At 42.8% G+C, this 18,640-nt stretch overlaps 1 protein-coding gene across 2 annotated transcripts in view; it reads left to right on the top strand.

Moving 5' to 3' along the window:
• The first annotated feature begins 15,497 nt into the window (after positions 1–15,497).
• The window catches only part of col27a1a (collagen, type XXVII, alpha 1a), a 43,583-nt gene continuing 40,440 nt past the window's right edge, over positions 15,498–18,640 (top strand). Inside the window, exons 1-2 of one of the 2 annotated variants that reach the window (XM_028974622.1) lie at positions 15,498–15,550; positions 17,774–17,844. In XM_028974622.1, the coding sequence (XP_028830455.1) occupies positions 15,498–15,550; positions 17,774–17,844 (124 nt within the window). Of the gene's footprint in view, positions 15,551–16,227; positions 16,361–17,773; positions 17,845–18,640 lie in introns of those variants that run through there. The other variant, XM_028974623.1, reaches the window with a different exon arrangement.

Here is an 18,640-nt window from a genome sequence, read left to right on the forward strand (position 1 = left end):
CGAATGCCAGCACAGGTGAAGAGTCCGGATTGTACTGGACATGAAACAAAGCTGGACTACAACTGAATATTTAAAAGGTGACATGTAAATAGTAGAGCATATGGAAGTATTGCAATTCTGTGAAAAGTGACTGGCATTCAAGACATGTTATTCATTTACATTTATAGCATTTATCAGACGCCCTTATCCAATCAGTAGTTACAGGGACAGTCCCCCTGGAACAATTTAGGGTTAGGTGTCTTGCTCAGGGACACAATGTTAGTAAGTGGGGTTTGAACCTGGGTCTTCTGGTTCATAGGTGAGTGTATTAACCACTAGGCTACTACCACCCTACATTCTCCATCTTATCATCAGACAGAGAGGACCAAGAATATGTTAATAAATTCTTTGTTTCTGTTGTATCTTCAATAATGATAGTCCACACCTTGGAACTAAGTGGTATTTAGGTACCAGAACATCGTAAAGTCTCCAGCACTGCATCTGCTTTCTTACTTACTGCTGACTCTCATATTCTACAACTAGCTTGTCATTCATCTGAGCCGTACTAACATGGGCACGCCATCTACTGGGCTATACACAGAATATTTTTTCCCCATTATCATTTACTCATACTTGGGGGAGGTGGTGGCCTAGCGGTTAAGGAAGCGGCCCCGTAATCAGAAGGTTGCTGGTTCGAATCCTGGTCTGCCAAGGTGCCACTGAGCAAAGCACCGTCCCCACACGCTGCTCCCCGGGCGCCTGTCATGGCTGCACACTGCTCACCAAGAGTGATGGTTAAAAGCAGAGGACACATTTTGTTGTGTCACTGTGTGCTGTGCTGCAGTGTTTCACAATGACTTTCATTATTATTAACATCCATGATAACTCAGTTGTTAATAATGTAAAGGAAGTTGGAAAGGATTGGAACAAGTGTGTGAAAAGTGTGTGAAAGTAAAATGGCAAAATGGTCGAGGCCATGATACAGTTGTCACACGTGAATCAGCGTCTGGCGTGCATGGCGCCTCTCTTTTATAGAGGAAGTTAATGAGGGGATTTCAGGTGTGCATGGCGGAGCCCAGGCAACAAGCTGGATCAGGAGGAGGAGAAGAAGAATGAGGTCATGCGAAAGCAGGTGTGACAGAAGTATCATTCAAGACTCTTCAAAGCACTCACGCCATCAAGAATGCGCTTGAAACGGGAATCCTTTTTTCCGATATGTGTGATGATAGACAGACTTCTTCCCGTTTTTTACTTTCTCGGGTTTACTTTTTAACTATACTCAAGTTGACGTTCTGTTCAGTGTGTTTAAAAAAGTCTGGATGCAGGGATTGCTGCTTCTTGCTGTGGTGGGTCTAGCGCTGGTGGTGGGATCAGGTTGGACTGTTTTAATACATGTAACATGTGACCACAGTTGAAGAAACGTCTGGTTTGGTATTTCACTCCATCTCTTTTCACACATATTTCTAAAACAAAGTCCATTAATTGTGGAAGGTTGAGTGAAGAATGGCACTGAAGGCTGATGTTTGCCAGAGATGTTTGGTGTTTTATGGAATATAAGAAATGCAGGACATATTAAAATAGCTGAATATATGTTAACAGCACATTCTTTTTTTGCTGAAGCGGTCATTTTTGACCGGGAATTGTGCTCCCACAGTTTCTTCAAGGGTTAACCCTTTCATGCCTAAAGTGTGTGCCAGAAGGAAACAATTCAAAAAGATATTTTGCAACATTTGCACACAACATTCTAAATGAGAAATATTCCTATTAAATGTGCATTTTACTCTGTATATTACAGAATCTACAGATTCACAGTTTTTTGTAGATTATTTCTTTGCAAGTATGTGTAGCGGATAACTGAAAAGAAAAAGAGAAGCATGCACTTGCAAATGACTTTAAAAATTCATTTAAAAATAAATGGCCTTATTATTCTGTTTCACTTATAAAGTACTACAAAACAACAAAACTTTAGCAGCAAGTGTTCAGGACTATAAAAGAGGATTTAAAAGACTAACCATGGTGTATAAAAGTGTATGTATACATTTAAGCGGGTGTTATATATGAACTTGGTGCCCCTTTGAGTCATGGCGTGTGTGTTCTGGGATGAAAGAACTTCTCTGAGGAGACGGACGTCAGAGCAGTATTTAAGGATCCTGCTGGCCACCACCTCTTTAATTCGCCCAGACACACCCAGTGCACGCGCACACACACACACACACACACACACACACACACACACACACACACACACACACACACACCACATACACACTCAGAATGTGTGCATCTTAGAGTTCTAATGAATAACTCAGTCACAGCAAGCACACATAATCATTCAGCCATGGTGGTTGTATGTGTGTTTGTGTTTTCTGGTGGGAACGATTGCTGGTTGGTCACTTTCATTCCACTGCATGTTGGATTTTCTGTCACTGAGTGCACTGTTCATCTCTCTTTCTCTCCCCTGGTCTCATTTCCTAACATTCCAGGTAATACTTGTAGTTTCCACAGTACATGAGTTTTTTAGAGAGGTCACACTCTCCTCACAAAGTCAAACAGACACATCATTTTAGAGAGTATGAGGACATTTTCTTGTCTTCACCTATAAGAAGGTTTGCAATCATGAAACAAATATCGCTAAAACAAATACTGGTTGTATGAAATTCAATTTCTGAATCTTAAGTATGTGACTTCTGCCTTGGAAACCTTAGAAATCTCAGATCTTTATTCTGCCACGTATATAAATGCTACTGAACTATGTAATAGAACAAAATTGCTTAAAGACATCAAACTGAACCTACTGATTGGCCAATTACACAGCCAAAAGTGCATTGTAATTATGTAGACTGAACTGAAAAAAACATTTCTGAACAACGAGGTCAGCAAATCTTGCTGTCTTACACTGTTCTAGCAGGAGAAATCTAACGTCACCCCAAAACCATGCTTTATTATGAAAAAAAAAATCAGTAAAATATGAGTGACCAAAAATGACCAAAAGAACATTTAAATTTTTTTGTTGATACATTTAAACTGACAGGACGATATTGATGTGCTTTCAAGATTATTTTTATTTGAATTATTAATTTAGCTGAATTGGTGTGAAGATTCAAATGGGTAAATCTCAAAAGAGAAGTGCATGCAAGATGGCCCAGTTTTGCAGAATTAGGGACCTTTTGTAGAGAACAAATAAGAACTTTCAGTGGGGATCCTTACACACAGTTTTGAAATGTGGACGGATATACTTTCAAATTTAGGTTTGAGAATTAATGCTAAACATTTCATGATAAGGCCACACCTGCGCTGCACTGTGAGTGCAATGCCAATGTCATAAGTGCTCTTTAGTTTCCCGTTTCCTGTGTATGCACGTTCTTGGGGGGTTTTGTTTGTTGCACTTGTTTATGCAGTGGAGTACAGTTGCACAGTTTAGCCTGACTAAAATGTTCACTCTTCTTCGATAGAATTCATTTGAAAACGTGTCCATTTCACCTGCTAGAAAATCGGTTTGTTATGATGTGTTAAAATGAGTTATGCCTTTCCTGGAGAAAAGTTTTATCTATCACATGGCAAGCGTCAGTTTAGAATCTGTTTGAGCAAAGGAGCTTGTGTGTGGTTAGGTTCAATGAGCCAAGAGGAAAGATTCAAAATGGTAAAGCATTATATTGTTGAGAATTATTTGGCCTATTTCTTTTCCATACTGATTTAGACAAATAATTCAAAAACGTAATACAAAATAATAGTACTTTTAAGCATGTTTCACAACGTTGCAATGTTCAGCAGGGTGAATTGTGGCCAGGAGATTTGGGAGTCTGTTAGACCATATTTAACAACTGCTCACTTCATGATCTGTGTATCTGGGTTGTGCCCTGATCCTGACACTCAACGAGCATCACGTGACCAAGTGTTAACAGGGCCTGTGTGTGTGTGTGTTCAGGTAAACACTTAAACTGTATTTTTCTGAAGCTCGCTATTGTTGTCCCAGCTGCGATTGGACAGTTGTGTTTGCTATGCCGTAACTGGCTGGCTGTGTTTACTTTTGTGCAGTTGGGTTTTCTGCTGCATTTTGATTGGCCCCTTGTGTTTATTATTCTTGTGGGAGGAAAATACATTTTCACAGAACAGTTTTACTGTAGCTGAGGACAGCATTGCTATTCATCTTTGTAGATTTCATGTTGCATGTAAAACACAGATTAACCCTCACACACCCACACACATGCAAACCACACACTGCTGTGTGCCTTAAAAATACGTGCTCTAATACCCTCCTCATTAATAAATGGTATTTACCATGGCATGATATTATTAGACCGTATTAGATATTATTAGTAGTGGCACCAGAAAGTGTCAGAGAAATTCGTAACTCTCCTGGATTACGCGGGCATGTGTGAGCTGCTGGGCGAGAATAGACAGAATACACATTATGCCAAATTTCATTTCCTGAGACTGCATGCAGGCTCTACTCTGCAAACATGGCCAAAGTCATTAAGCACTGCGGTTCGAAGGGTAGAGGGGCAGAAAGAGCGAATCCAGGGGGGGGGGGGGGAGCACATGAATCAACTGATTTTTCAGGAACACTGGGAAATTAAGACCCCCCGATCTGTTCTTCACTTTTGGTCAAAATTACGAAACGATGTGGATAATTCAACAGATATTTCTGTACATCACTGGCCAGTGGAACACCAGGAGGAGGAACAAATTATTTTCCACTTCCTCATAACCAAAAATTACACTGGACTACATTGGCCCGGTACAGAAGCACATATACAACCCCTTCATATTATTAGTATTTTTTATTACAAATCCACATTTAGCTACACTTGTGGTCAAGGGTCAAGGCCATTGTGGGAGGGAGTGGGTTGTTACCTGAAAACAAATGGGTTTGCCGAGGTGGTTCTTCTAGAGTGCTACATTAGTTTGTTGCCATTCATAACTGCAAATCTCATTCTGCAAAGCCGTACACAACCAACATATCACTGTGTTTTACACATTTTGCATAACCCTCCATACAATGGTCACTGTATGTATGAAATTGTCATCACCCTGTCAAAACAGTCATTTCCTGAGCCAGTTGTGTGCATGTTTCACTGGCCACAACTGTTCATTGTTTAACCACTGCACACAAAAGGCTACCTACGATGAGGATTGTGTTTGTAGACGGCATCGGCGGAATTTTGTCCCTATTATGCCCAGATGGAAACCATAAAGCAAATTCAGTGCATTGATTTGTGTATTACAGCAGTGCAGACCAATAATTTGCTTTTAAATGTAAAAATAACCAATAAACCAATTTTCCAAATGTGGGCTCTCCTGCTTCTTTTGTAAGTACTCAATTGAGAACTTTGTATGTTTTGAGTGGTCCGAGTTGTTCTGTCTTCTTATGTAGACCAGAGCATTATAGTAATTCAGCTGAAAGCATTCATCAGCTTCATAGTATTTGCAAGAAAAATTAATAGTTGGAATAAAGGAATAAATATACCTGAGTCTTTTAAAACCAACAGTCATTTGAATGTCTCTAGATAGTTAATCTATATTAAATTAGTTAATTGACTACTTTATATCATCAACCAGTCTATTAAATTGAAAGCATTTTCTTTCATCAATAAACACCGAACCTACAGCTCTACCCCTTACTAATTTGCCAAAACTGCTGAATATCTGCCCTCATGATTTATCCGTTTCTGTAGTTTCACATCAAAGAAAATTACATGCAGATGTTTCAACCACTGGCCTGTATTAGAATATACAGTGTATATGGTATATATAGCCGTAAAGAGTATCCCTAACTAAATGTTTCAGAGCAGATGTCTCAATATTTAAGGGTAGCGTTTTGATCTTTGGTTATCCTGTGCCAAATCACACCCCACAGCCAGATGTGTCTCACTGGAGTTTTTAACTTTGCTATATTAAGATCTTGAGAAATAGCAGTGCTGAATGTCAACCACCGTGATTGTGGCCACTGACAGTGTGGAGACCTGATCCCTATCGAGACCATACAGCAGCTTGTTCCCGTAGCATGAAGGAGTTTTAGTCAGGGACTGTACCTAAAACTAACAGATAGTGAGATTACAATTTGGACTGGATCGGGATTGGACCGGGAAATCGTAGGAAAGTTGCTTATTTTGTCAATCTGAAGGGTGAACCTAACCTTAACCCAACCACCAGACAGAAGTAGGTATTTGTTTTCTGGCTTGATGCCATGTCTCTCTGAATAACAGGCGGCCAAACTGCATAACAAAGTGCTAACCATGACTCTGCATTTTCATAACTAAAGGAGTAGATGGAGTGTAGTGAAGTACAAGGGTGTGTAGCCTGGAGATCCACTGTATGTAAACAGCAGTAGATCTTGATAATAGATGGAGAATGAGTGTGGTGAGGTCTTGTCAGTTCCATGCTGAGTATCTCATGAATGTGTGTGTGTGTGTGTGTGTGTGTGTGTGTGTGTCAGAATGTGTGTAGCCAGGGAGTTATTGTTTCTGTGTGCCTGACATATTTCAGCTCTGACCGGAAACGACATGACTATGTAAACAAGTCTCTCTGTCTGTCTCTTTCTTCCTCTCTCTGTCTTTCTCTCACTCCCTCCTCTGTCATTAAAGTTTTTAAAGTTTATCAGGCAGCCTGCGGTCGTTTCTGTGGCAAGGTTCCTCGGAGGCGTGGCCAGGGTGGGTGGAGTCAGTGGTATCTAACGTTCCTAAAATACAGAGCGTGCAACTCTTATATATAAACATAATTACTGTATCTATAAATGCAATGACTGTACACGCCAGCAGAAAAATATACATCATGCAGCCTGCTATTATGCCTCTCCGTCTGAGCACCCAAGTGGTGGAACAGCATGGGATATTTTTAATGCCTTCGTTTTCAATGCTGCCCTCTCCTTTCTTGTCGATGCCATGTGAGATGGAAGTGTCTGGTGTGTGTTACAGAGCAATCTCAGAATCCAGGAACAAATGCATGGTCCGCAGCTTTTTAAACTCTGCTTAAATGCAAATACATGTGAGTGACACACCCTAATCTGTTATTCACACGAGAATGTGCTTGTTTCTGCTTTCACTGGTTTCTCACATTGTCGAAGGTATAATAAATAAAGTAAAATAAAGTGAAGTGATTGTCACGTGTGATACACAGCAGCACAGCACATGGTGCACACAGTGAAATTTGTCCTCTGCATTTAACCCATCACCCTGAGTGAGCAGTGGGCAGCCATGAGAAGTGCCCAGGGAGCAGTGCATGGGGACGGTGCTTTGCTCAGTGGCACCTCAGTGGCACCTTGACAGATTACAGGGCCGCTTCCTTAACCGCTAGGCCACCACTGCCCTAAGAAAAGCTGTCCTAAACACCGCTAGAAATCACATAGAGTCATAAAAACACAATTCTTACTATTACCTGTCACAATTCCAGTAGCTACCCTTCCTTTCTGATGCAATTTGTTAACAACTACTTAAACCATAATAAGCATAACATTTGATATGGTATACCTGATGTATATAAAAATTGTACAGACAAATGAATAGGCATTTGACATAAGCAAATCTCTTTATGCTTCCTACCCTTCAACACCTTTGTGCTTTATGGTATCAGGAAATACATACCTGTGGTGCAATTGATCCTGGCTCAAACTTTAGGCAAACTTTAACCTTACATGCATACAGCATTGAAAAGTAACATGGTATATCAGATCATCTATATTTTTCATCCTTAAACCCCATATCAAAGCCACACTGGCAGTCAGTGCATTTACTAAAACTACAGTTCAAAAGTTGGAAATAATAATTTAGTCAAACCATCCTTTGGTGATGCACTACAACCACAACTAATACGAAAATGTTTTATTACTTCCTTAATCAGTGGAACTGTTTTCAGATGTACTATGAACAGTTTGTTAACGTTATAAAAGTGTTATTTTAATGGACTTTGCTTATGGACAGTACTGTAGAACAGATTATGCTACACTACAGCCCATACCTCCTGAACGTTACCCAAACCTGAGCACAACCTGATCCTAACCATCCACCCCCATCCATACTAGCTCAGCTAACCACACAACATTAACCAATCCAAGACTAATTATCTCACCCAAACACACCACATTATGTGCCATTTCATGGCAGTATCGTCACCAATACACCAGCTAAGCAGCACACTTCCCAAATGAGCTGCTCTAAATGAGATGCTTTCTCCAGCCAGCGCCCGTGAAAGAGGCTGTGGGGTCAGACGGATTTTGCGCAGCCACATCCTCTGTACTTATGAGCTTTCTCACAACCCTATCCATCCAGCACCAACCCGCCAGAGACCATTACTGAACAACAGCCTGTAATCACGCAACACATAAACGCAGTGTCCTCCAGACAAGAGAACGAAAGCGACATGGAGCCGAACCACTAGAAAGAGAGGTGTTGTGAAAAGAAAAAAAAAAAATGGACACAGTTTCAGGGTAAAGAGATGCTTGCAGTACTGACATTTTGAAAATTAAAATGTTTTCATAGTGTAATATAACATTCTCAAAACGAAATATTACGTAACTCATACTTTCCAAAAATCCAATCTATTTACATAATTGTTTTTTGCCACAATGAAATGCGTCCCTATACTTTTAACCCATCACCCTTAGTGAGCAGTGGGCAGCCCGGGGAGCAGTGTGTAGGGATGGTACATTGGATGGTACATCTTTTTGATTACAGGTCTGCTTCCTTACCCACTAGGCCACCACTGCCCCATTTTGAGAAAGACCAGATTATTTCAATTGTCTGTCATAGCTCTGATGCTTATCATGTTTAGATCTTCAAAAGCATTGGTGCACAGCAATGTGGCATATTAAATGCTGTAGGTTTCATAAAATGTAAATATGAGTTAAAATTAAAATATAAAGACATAGATTAAAACAGAAATGCAAAATTATGGCCAGGCAGTTACAGTCCTCATTCAGGAGTCTTCTAGACCATATTAACATTTTGACCCATTTGTCATTTCTGTTTTGAGTTTTGACCCATTTGTCATTTCTGCACACGTTGTTTACTGAGGATGATCAAATGCTGTTAATCTGTATATTTAAATCTGATCAATTAAAGAACATGCAAGTGTCTCCTAAATCCTCAAATCACAAAGACTGAGGGGGAGAGTGGGATGCTAAACACAAGCATTTTAGAAGACGTATGTATGGGGCAGAGGCAGCCTAGCAGGTAAGGAAGTGTATCACAATGATACACACTTTCATGTACGTCTGCATGTGTATACAGCACGTACATCACATTAACATTCTTGTCTCTCAGCAGTTTACTCCATCAGTAACTCCAACAGGCCAAAAGTTTGGACACACCTTCTCATTCAATGTGTTTTCTTTATTTTACATTTATTTACATTGGTAGATTCTCACTGAAGGCATCAAAACTATGAATGAACACATGTGGAGTTATGTACTTAACAAAAAAGGTGAAATAACTGAAAACATGTTTTATATTCTAGTTTCACCCTTTGCTCTGATTACTGCTTTGCACACTCTTGGCATTCTCTCGATGAGCTTCAAGAGGTCGTGACCTGAAATGCTTTTCACTTCACAGGTGCCTTATCAGGGTTAATTAGTGGAATTTCTTGCTTTATGAATGGGGTTGGGACCATCAGTTGTGTTGTGTTGTGTTGTGCAGAGGTCAGGTTACTACACAGCTATTGGACAACTGTTAAATTCATGTTATGGCAAGAACCAATCAGCTAACTAAAAAAAACGAGTGGCCATCATTACTTTAATTAGTGAAGGTCAGTCAGTCCCTAAAAACTTTAATTGTGGCCCCCAAGTGGAGTCGCAAAAACCATCAAGCACTACAACGAAACTGGCCCACATGAGGACCGACCCAGGAAAGGAAGACCAATGAGTAACCTCTGCTTCTGAAGACAAGTTCATCCGAGTCACCAGCCTCAGAAATCGCAAGTTATCAGCAGCTCAGATCAGAGACCAGATAAATGCCACACAGAGTTCTAGCAGCAGACCCATCTCTAGAACAACTGTTAAGAGGAGACTGCGCGAATCAGGTCTTCAAGGTCAAATCGCTGCCAGGAAACCACTGCTAAGGAGAGGCAACAAGCAGAAGAGATTAGTTTGGGCCAAGAAACATCCTGCAGCAACATGCCATCCCATTTGGATTGCGTTTAGTTGGACGATCATTTATTTTTCAACAGAACAATGACCCCAAACACACCTCCAGGCTTTGTAAGGACTATTTGACCAAGAAGGAGAGTGATGGAGTGCTGCGGCAGATGACCTGGCCTCCAGTCACCGGACCTGAAAAAAAATGATTATAAATGTTTATTATAAAGATAAGACACTGAAGGTTTTGCATTTACATTAATAATAATGTCTAACATTTTAGTAAAGCAGTTACTAATAAACAACAGTAATAAACATATGTAAGACAAGGTGCCACTGAGGTACCACTGAGCAAAGCACTGTCATGGCTGCCCACTGCTCATGGTTATGGTGATGGTTAAAAGCAGAGGACACATTTTGTTGTGTCACCGTGTGCTGTGCTGCAGTGTTTCACAGTGACAATCACTTCACTTTCACTTTTGAAGGACCAGGAGTGTGTGTGTAAGTGAGTGAACGAGTGAGTGTGTATGAGGACAGTGATTAAAGCAGGCGGTCCTCTTTTTTTAAAAAGTGCCTAAAGTATAGAAAACTATGACAGAAGCACACACACTCAGCACTTATTGGCCGATACCAATTATATCCACATAAATACACACACAAATGCACATACTCCAACATACACTCGCACACTTTCTCTCCTTGTAAACACACACACAGAAAATGACAGCTGAGGGCTCAAGTATAAGACTCTAGTCTGCTTTCAGTTGCACAATTAAGTGAAGTGAAGTGATTAGTTGTCACATGTGACACACCACAGCGAAATGTGTCCTCTGCTTTTAACCATCACCCTTGGTGGGCAGCCATGACAGGTGCCCGGGGAGTAGTGTGTGGGGATGGTTCTTTGCTCAGTGGCACCTTGGCGGTTCGGGATTCGAACCAGCAACCTTCTGATTACGGGTCTGTTTCCTTACCTGCTGTTCGTAGACCTCCCTCTGCAACTGGATTTTGGACTTCCTGACTGGGAGACCTCAGTCTGTCCGGATCGGAAACAGCATCTCCAGCACCACCACACTGAGCACTGGAGGTCTTCTGATCTGTGTGCTCAGTCCAATGCTGTTCACCCTGCTGACCCACGATTATGCAGCAATGCACAGGTCCAAACACATCATCAAGTTCACCAATGACACAACTATGATGGGTCTCATCAGCAAGAATGATGAGTCAGTGTACAGAAAGGAGGTCCACCGACTGACGGACTGGTGTATGGTCACAATCTAATTCTGAACATGGACAAAATGAAGGAGATGACTGTTGACTTCAGAAGACAATGGCGGCACCACTCTCCACTAAAAACATCAAACGTTCTTGTGACATCAAGAACACAAAGTTCATCTTGAGGAGAACCTCGACTGGAATCTCAACACCAGCTCAACAGCCAAGAAAGCCCAGCAGCATCTCTACTTCCTTTGGAGGCTGAAGAAAGCCCATCTCCCACCACCCATCCTCACCACCTTCTATAGAGGGACCATTGAGAGAATTCTGACCAGCTGCATCACTGTTTGGTTTGTGAACTGCACCATATCAGTCCGCAAGACCCTACAGCAGATAGTGAGGACAGCTCAGAAGATCATCAGTCTCTTTTCCCTCCATAACAGACATTTACCAAACACACTGCTTCAGGAAAGCCACCAGCACTGTGAAGGACTCTACACGACCTTTACATGCACTCTTCACCCTCCTACCATCCAGAAAAAGGTACCGAAGTGTTCGGGCCCTCACTGCCAGACTCTGCAACAGCTTCATCCCACAGGCCATCAGACAACTGGACTCTCAGGGACTCTTCCCCTCTGGAATGATAAACACACACACACTCACACTATCTCTATTATATTGTAATATTATCTATCTGTAAGATCATCTATGAATGCACTGTTCCATTTTTCACAGCAATATTTGCACTATTTTACTTTGCACATTTATTATTCATTTCACTAATTCAGCACCGTCTGTCTCATTGCTGTCTGCATGTTTTTTTGTTATGTTACTGTTTCCTCTGTTTGCAATTTATGTAGCCCAGTTTGTCTGTGTCGCACGTGTGCACTTTATGTCAGTATGTAACTTTGTCTAATCGTTCAAATGTTACATGTAGCACCAGGTTCCGGATAAACAGGATTTCCTTTCTGGCAACTTCAACTTCAACGTTCTTTGCAAAAGATATCCTGTGATGATTGACCAGGATTGCTGGTCACTGCCCCTGTAAATACTGATAAGGCAGAAATATACTTGCTATTAACTATGTACGTATGGTCTGTATCATTCATTCTTGGCGCTGGTTTTTGTGCACATACTCAAAAATTAACGGAACAAATTCGAATACAGATGTAGTACTTGCATAATTTTATAGGGGCAGGTGTTGCAAGATCTGCACTCAACAGATGACTATTTTAAGATACAGATATTCATTTATTTATTGTAGATTTCAGATACTGCCATCTTGTGTTCAATCTTTTGTCAGTTCATTGAACGTTCGTCCGTTTTCCACGGTCCTGTATTGAGTGTCTTGTCAAGTCGGGCATTTGTGTCCTTCCTTCCCACCTACACTACTCACTGTTTCATGACGGAATGACCAGACCATGCCTGGACGCAGCCGACTTCCTCCTGCCGCCGCCTTCTCGTCCGCGGTCCAGCGACGCACCTCAGGAGATCGTGACAGACCCTCGGCGGCAAACCAAAGCTACTGTGGGGTCGGGGTGTACTGAGGTGGGGGGTGCTGGCAGATTTGTGCGACCGGGTGTTTTAACAGACCAGCATACCTATCAGAATGGCCTACCCTTGTGTAGTGCACATTTGTTGTGCGATTCCGGTTGTGTTTCGGTCGCGTGTATCATTCTATCACACTGCCAAATAAAGGTAAGAAATTGCACAAAATGTCAGTGCACATGTGGGTAGGGTAAGGGTTACTAGTATGCTATTCTGACAAAGTACGCTGATCTGTCAGAACACAGGACCTCAGTGGTCTACGAAAGCTACCGTGTGGTCGAGAAGATTCGTCGCACGGTCCAGGTACTGCCAAGATGGAGAACTTGGACTTCCCCAGGGGACACACCATGGAGGGTGAGTCCTGTCATGGTTCTGACCGTGAGGGGGTGTCCCAAGCCATTACATGGAGTCCACAAATTCGCCGCAGATTACCTGACTGTATGCACCGAGTGTATAAATGCTCCGCTCTTGTGTTCTGTCCTTTGTTAGGTCATTGAATGTTTGTCCATGGTCCTGTATTGCGTGTCTTTGTTTACGAGTACCCACTGTTCCATGACACTGTGCAAATCAGGCCCAGATCTTGACAATATAAGATGGATTTATTCATCAAAGCTAAAGTAAACCGCACAATTCAATCTAACTTGATGCAAACGAACATACAGAGGAACAAACTAGCCAATCCGATGTTATAGGTGTGCAGAGAGGTTGTTTTGGGGTCAGCTACTCTTTTCCATTGAGGGGTTCCATGACCAGAACTGGACATGATGCACTGGCAATTAGACAGTCTCCCCAGGATCCTGTGGGAGATTTTGATTGGTTGTAGCCTAGTGGGTATTACATTCGCTTACGAACCAGAAGACCACAAAGTCACAGGTTCAAACCCAACTTTGTGTCCCGGAGCAAGACACTTAACCTTAAGGGGCACTGCCCCTGTAACTACTGAAAAGGCAGAAATATACTTGCTATTAACTATGTACGTATGGTCTGTATCCTTCATTCTTTGTGTCGGTTTTTGCACACGTATTCACACGTATTCACGGAACGAATTCGAATACAGAAGTAGTAGTACCTGCATAATTTTATAAGGGCTAGTGTTGCAAGATCTGCACTCAACAGATGACTATTTTAAGATACAGATATTCATTCATTTATTTGGTTTGCGGCCTTGACACTGAGCCCTGGTGGTAAGAAGTATACAGATTACAACGCACAATATTAATTATTATTTATTTTTAGTTCATAATCCAAGTGGGCACAACTTTTTTGTATTCCAGGTCTTCCCAATGCTTATTTATTTGATATGTTTTTGGTTTTTTTGTTTAAATGTGAAGCGCTTTAAGTTTACAAAGGTAAGAATGTGTAATGTTCTTTGCATGAAATGCACATATTACTTACATAAGTAATATGTAAATGGTTTACAAAAGCAAACAGTAAATGCCCAAGCACTTTGTTGAACAAAATGTGATTTGTCAAATTGCATTCATTTTTTTTTCACACCCACTCAATAATCACAGTTTTTATGTGAATAAATAAGTTTATAACATGGAATTCAGAATAATAAAAATGGAAAAATGCAGCGCACACGCTGGTATGTGAGTCCAAGCATGTTCTTTTAGGATAGTAGAACATATTAATTATGTTTTGGCTAAAACAACCAAGAAAAAAATCTCCCACCATGCGCACTGTCATCAGCACAAAATATGTCTGATGAACGGGTGCTAGTAGCCTAGTGGGTAACACGCTCCCCTATGAAACAGAAGACCCAGGTTCAAACCCCACTTACTACCATTGTGTCCCTGAGGAAGACACTTAACCCTGATTGTCCCCAGGGGGGACTGTCCCTGTAACTACTGGTTGTAAGACTGATAAATAATGTAAATATAAACGATCAAATGTACAACTCGACTGCTAAATGTGCATCTTTGTAGGTTGCTGTGATCCGTTTTTAAAAAGTGCTGCTTTCTTCTTCTTTTAATGGAAGTAAATGGACTTCCGGGGAGCGTGTTCATTCGCGAAGTGGAATTCACGGCTTGGTCGGTGCGTCGTTCGACGTTGCACCCCGAACCCCCGGAGCTCTTCACGGGGCAGGAACAGCAGGAAATGCGGACACGCCTACGTGCACTTCACACACAATTTCCACGCGATTGCGGCGTTTCCCCCTCTCCTCCTCCTCCTCCTCCCTTCTTCTACTTTTTCACACGCAATTTAGAAAAAAGAATCGGCGACCTGTCTGTGCCGCGGAGTCAAAGGTTTGAACGTTAATGACGCCATTAAGTTTATTAGGCCGCTCCTGCGTTTGAACACGAGGCCCATTCATCCCCCGCCGCCGTACCTTCGGGCCGGCGACCCACCCACGGAAGGCCGCGTGGGTCGTCCTGTAACCGGACACCCCGGGGCCTCGGAGCTCTGCCTCCGTCGCGCTTTTAAAACGGCGGGGAGAGGGGCGCGTGCCGCACTTGCCCGCCTCACCTGCCCGCGCTCTCTCCCTCCCGCCCAGGCCGGTTCGAGGCACCCAGGGGTGCCGGTGGGGAGCGCCAGCCCCGCACCACGGACCAGAGGCTCGTCCGGCGCTCGAGCTCGCGACTAACGGAGTCGTCGTCGCCGCCGTCGTCGTCGTCTTCTTCTCGGGTTTTTTTTTTTTTTTTTTTTTTTTTGACCCGAACCCTAACCCCGCCGGGACAAATGAATACAAATGAATTTATCGACCCGAAGGAGAGATTGCAGAACCTCTCGTCTCGAGCCAAAGTAAGTCCCCCGGTCCTGCGTGGGCCCCCGTGGGACCCTGCGCGTGCGCGCGCAGCCCCGAATGAATGGGAGTCTGTTGCGGCGGACGCTACCTGTGTTGGTTGGCGGAGGTTCAGCGCCGGCAGACGCGGAGCCTCAGGCGGCCCCACTGTTCCCAGAGAGGTCCGAGCCGGGACCACGGCAGGCTACTGTGTGCTTCCCCGGACCGCGGGCTGGCCGCTTCGGGGTCACTTCTCCGCGCGTGTCGGGGCTGGTTTCGCTGGTTGGTTCTGTACGTGTGTAAAATCTCATTTCTGGTGACCAGTGCGTGTTTTGAAATGTTGGTGTTAATGGGCTGTGTAGTGGTGTAGTAGTGGCTCCGCTGAGGGGGGTGCGCACTGGTGCGCCCATTGATCACAGAGCAGGCAGGAGCTGACCTAAAAATAAACACGGGCTACAGACCACACCCACAATCACACCCTGATGGTTACTCTCTCTCTCTCTCTCTCTCTCTCTCTCTCTCTCACACACACACACACACAGACACTATAAAGGCAAATTGAGAAGTAGACAGACGGCCTTTGATGCATGCGTTCAGGCTGAGGTCGCTGCTGCTTTGTGAGCTGTGAGAGAGAGAGAAGTGCAAGGATGAACACATCAAAACTGCGATATGGACAAAACATTGAAATATTCAGATGCGTGTCTGTAATCGCGTTTATGAAGATATAGCCTTGATGTAGAGTGGAGTACATGGTCAGATTGGTCATTCGTGTCCACGATTGAAAACAATGTGCATAGTTAGTTTAGACCATGGATTATGTGTACTGAGAGGTACGTTGATTTTAATGGTTCTAATGGTACTGAAATACGATTATAGTTTGTATAATCTTAGATGTGTTGTGTCTTTAGCATGGCTGCAGGTACTGGAGCACTAAGGGCAGCTGAAATGAAAAATGTATAACTGTAAATTTCACTTAATTGCACTTTTCTGAACATCCATCACCGCTTATTCGTTTACTTAGTCACCTGAACGCCCCATGATTACGTGGTCCTTCTGAATGCAAGATGTCGATTATGAAATCAAGATGAGTATTTCAGGAGTTTACTGGGGGGTCACAACTGAGATGGACCACTTAAAAAAACTTCCCCACAACCATAGTTGAGGGAACTTAAAAATGCTTCGCAGCCCAACCTCTCCCAATTTTTTTTATGTTGAACGACCCTGTCTGCTCCGACCATTATTATGAACTAAGTAAAGAAAACTAGCTTCATGGCAGCCATGTTATTGATTACACTGCCATGCATGTAAGTTGGGAAGTGAAAAATGGGGGCCCGTGGGGGACCCGTGGGGTCCGTGCATACAACGTGTTTATCGCTACATCAGCCAGATATTCATACATGAAGCAAAAATCCCACTCCTAGGAGGGGATTTAGAGAGAAGTTGGGCCTTCTCAGCGTGGCCATGTTCTCTTGCTCATCAATGTCTGTCAGTGTCTGCCCTGCTAAGGAATTTTTCCACTGACCTTAGTGTGTGAAGGTGTGTCTGGGTTCCCGGTGGATATTTGGTGCACACTGTATGTACTGTTGGTGGGCGGCGACTTCAAAAGCCTGACACACCCCATGCATTTCCACCTTCTCCTCCCTTTCGCTTGGTCACTGAGGCAGCTAAGGTCAAGGGTCTTCAGGAGGCAGTTGTGCATTTCACGCAAAAAAAAAAAAAAGTGTGCACCCACAAACATTCATCACATACATACCATGTATTCACACTGTTAGACAATAAAATAGTGCAAAATCTGCTTTTTTGGTTGTTAAAAAGGGACTTTTCATGCATTCGGTTGTCAGAGCAGTCACAGTAATTTTGGCAGCATTACCAAAAATTCAATTGCACATATGAACTTAAAATATGTTGGGTTTTCTCCCCACATATTTCTGGAGCATCGGTTAATTCCTGTTTGTGTGTTCCTAGTTTATGTAGGGGAGTAAACAGGAGCACAAGCTCACACTAATTTGTGTGTGTGTGTGTGTGTTTTGTAAATGTGAGTTTATGCTTCATTCTGTGGTCACACAGAAACACAGTGGACTTTCCTGTGTTTTAGGTGATCAGTGATCAACTCGTGTTCATGTTTGCTCAATATAATGTGTTTAAATTGATACCATAAATGATTTGATACTATAAATCAAGATTAATTGCTTGGAGTCCAGCCTTTTCACTTGTGTCCCTTTCTTTCTGCCATTCCACCACAGGAGAGCATTACTCCTCTGTACTCTTCTATACTGTAGTTGCCATCTGGGATTTACTCAAGTACTCTCTGAAGGTAAGGAATCCCTCACTGTCACTGTATGAGCCAAATGGGTTTCCGTATGCGCTTCATGCTTTTGGTCAGGCAAGGCAGTGTAGATGTGTCCATGTAACAGAACAACACAATTATGTCTTTTATAGGTTTATTGGTAATTATTAAAGAGGCAATCTTTCCTTATGCATAGGGTGGTAGTAGCCTAGTGGGTAACACACTCACCTATGAACCAGAAGACCCAGGTTCAAATCCCACGTACTACCATTGTGTCCCTGAGCAAGACACTTAACCCTAGGTTGCTCCAGGGGGACTGTCCCTGTAACTACTGATTGTAAGTCACTCTGGATAAGGGCGTCTGATAAATGCTGTAAATGTAGTGTTGTCTGTCTAGAGTGGAAATGGGGCAGTGGTGGCCTAGCGGGTAAGGAAACTGACTCATAATCGGAAGGTTGCCGGTTCACGTCCCAAATCGGCAACATGCCACTGAGTAAAGCACCCACTGCCTCACGGGCACCTGTCATGGCTGCCCACTGCTCACCAAGGGTGATGGTTAAAATCAGAGGACACATTTCACTCTGTGCACCATGTGCTCTGCTGTTGTGTATCACAATGACATTCACTTCACTTTACACTTTAGAAGTTGTCACCGGAGGCGCTTTCCTGTCACTTTGAATTGTGGGATTGTTGCTTCACATTGTTTGCATTGGCCAACACTTTCAGATTTAAATGCATTAGTGACATTAATTTAGGACGGTATGACCACCAGCTTCTGATGTTCGAATGTTAAATAGTGATTCAATAAAAATTATTATTTGCC

Source organism: Denticeps clupeoides, chromosome 3 (assembly GCF_900700375.1).
Source record: "Denticeps clupeoides chromosome 3, fDenClu1.1, whole genome shotgun sequence".
NCBI lineage: Eukaryota > Metazoa > Chordata > Actinopteri > Clupeiformes > Denticipitidae > Denticeps > Denticeps clupeoides.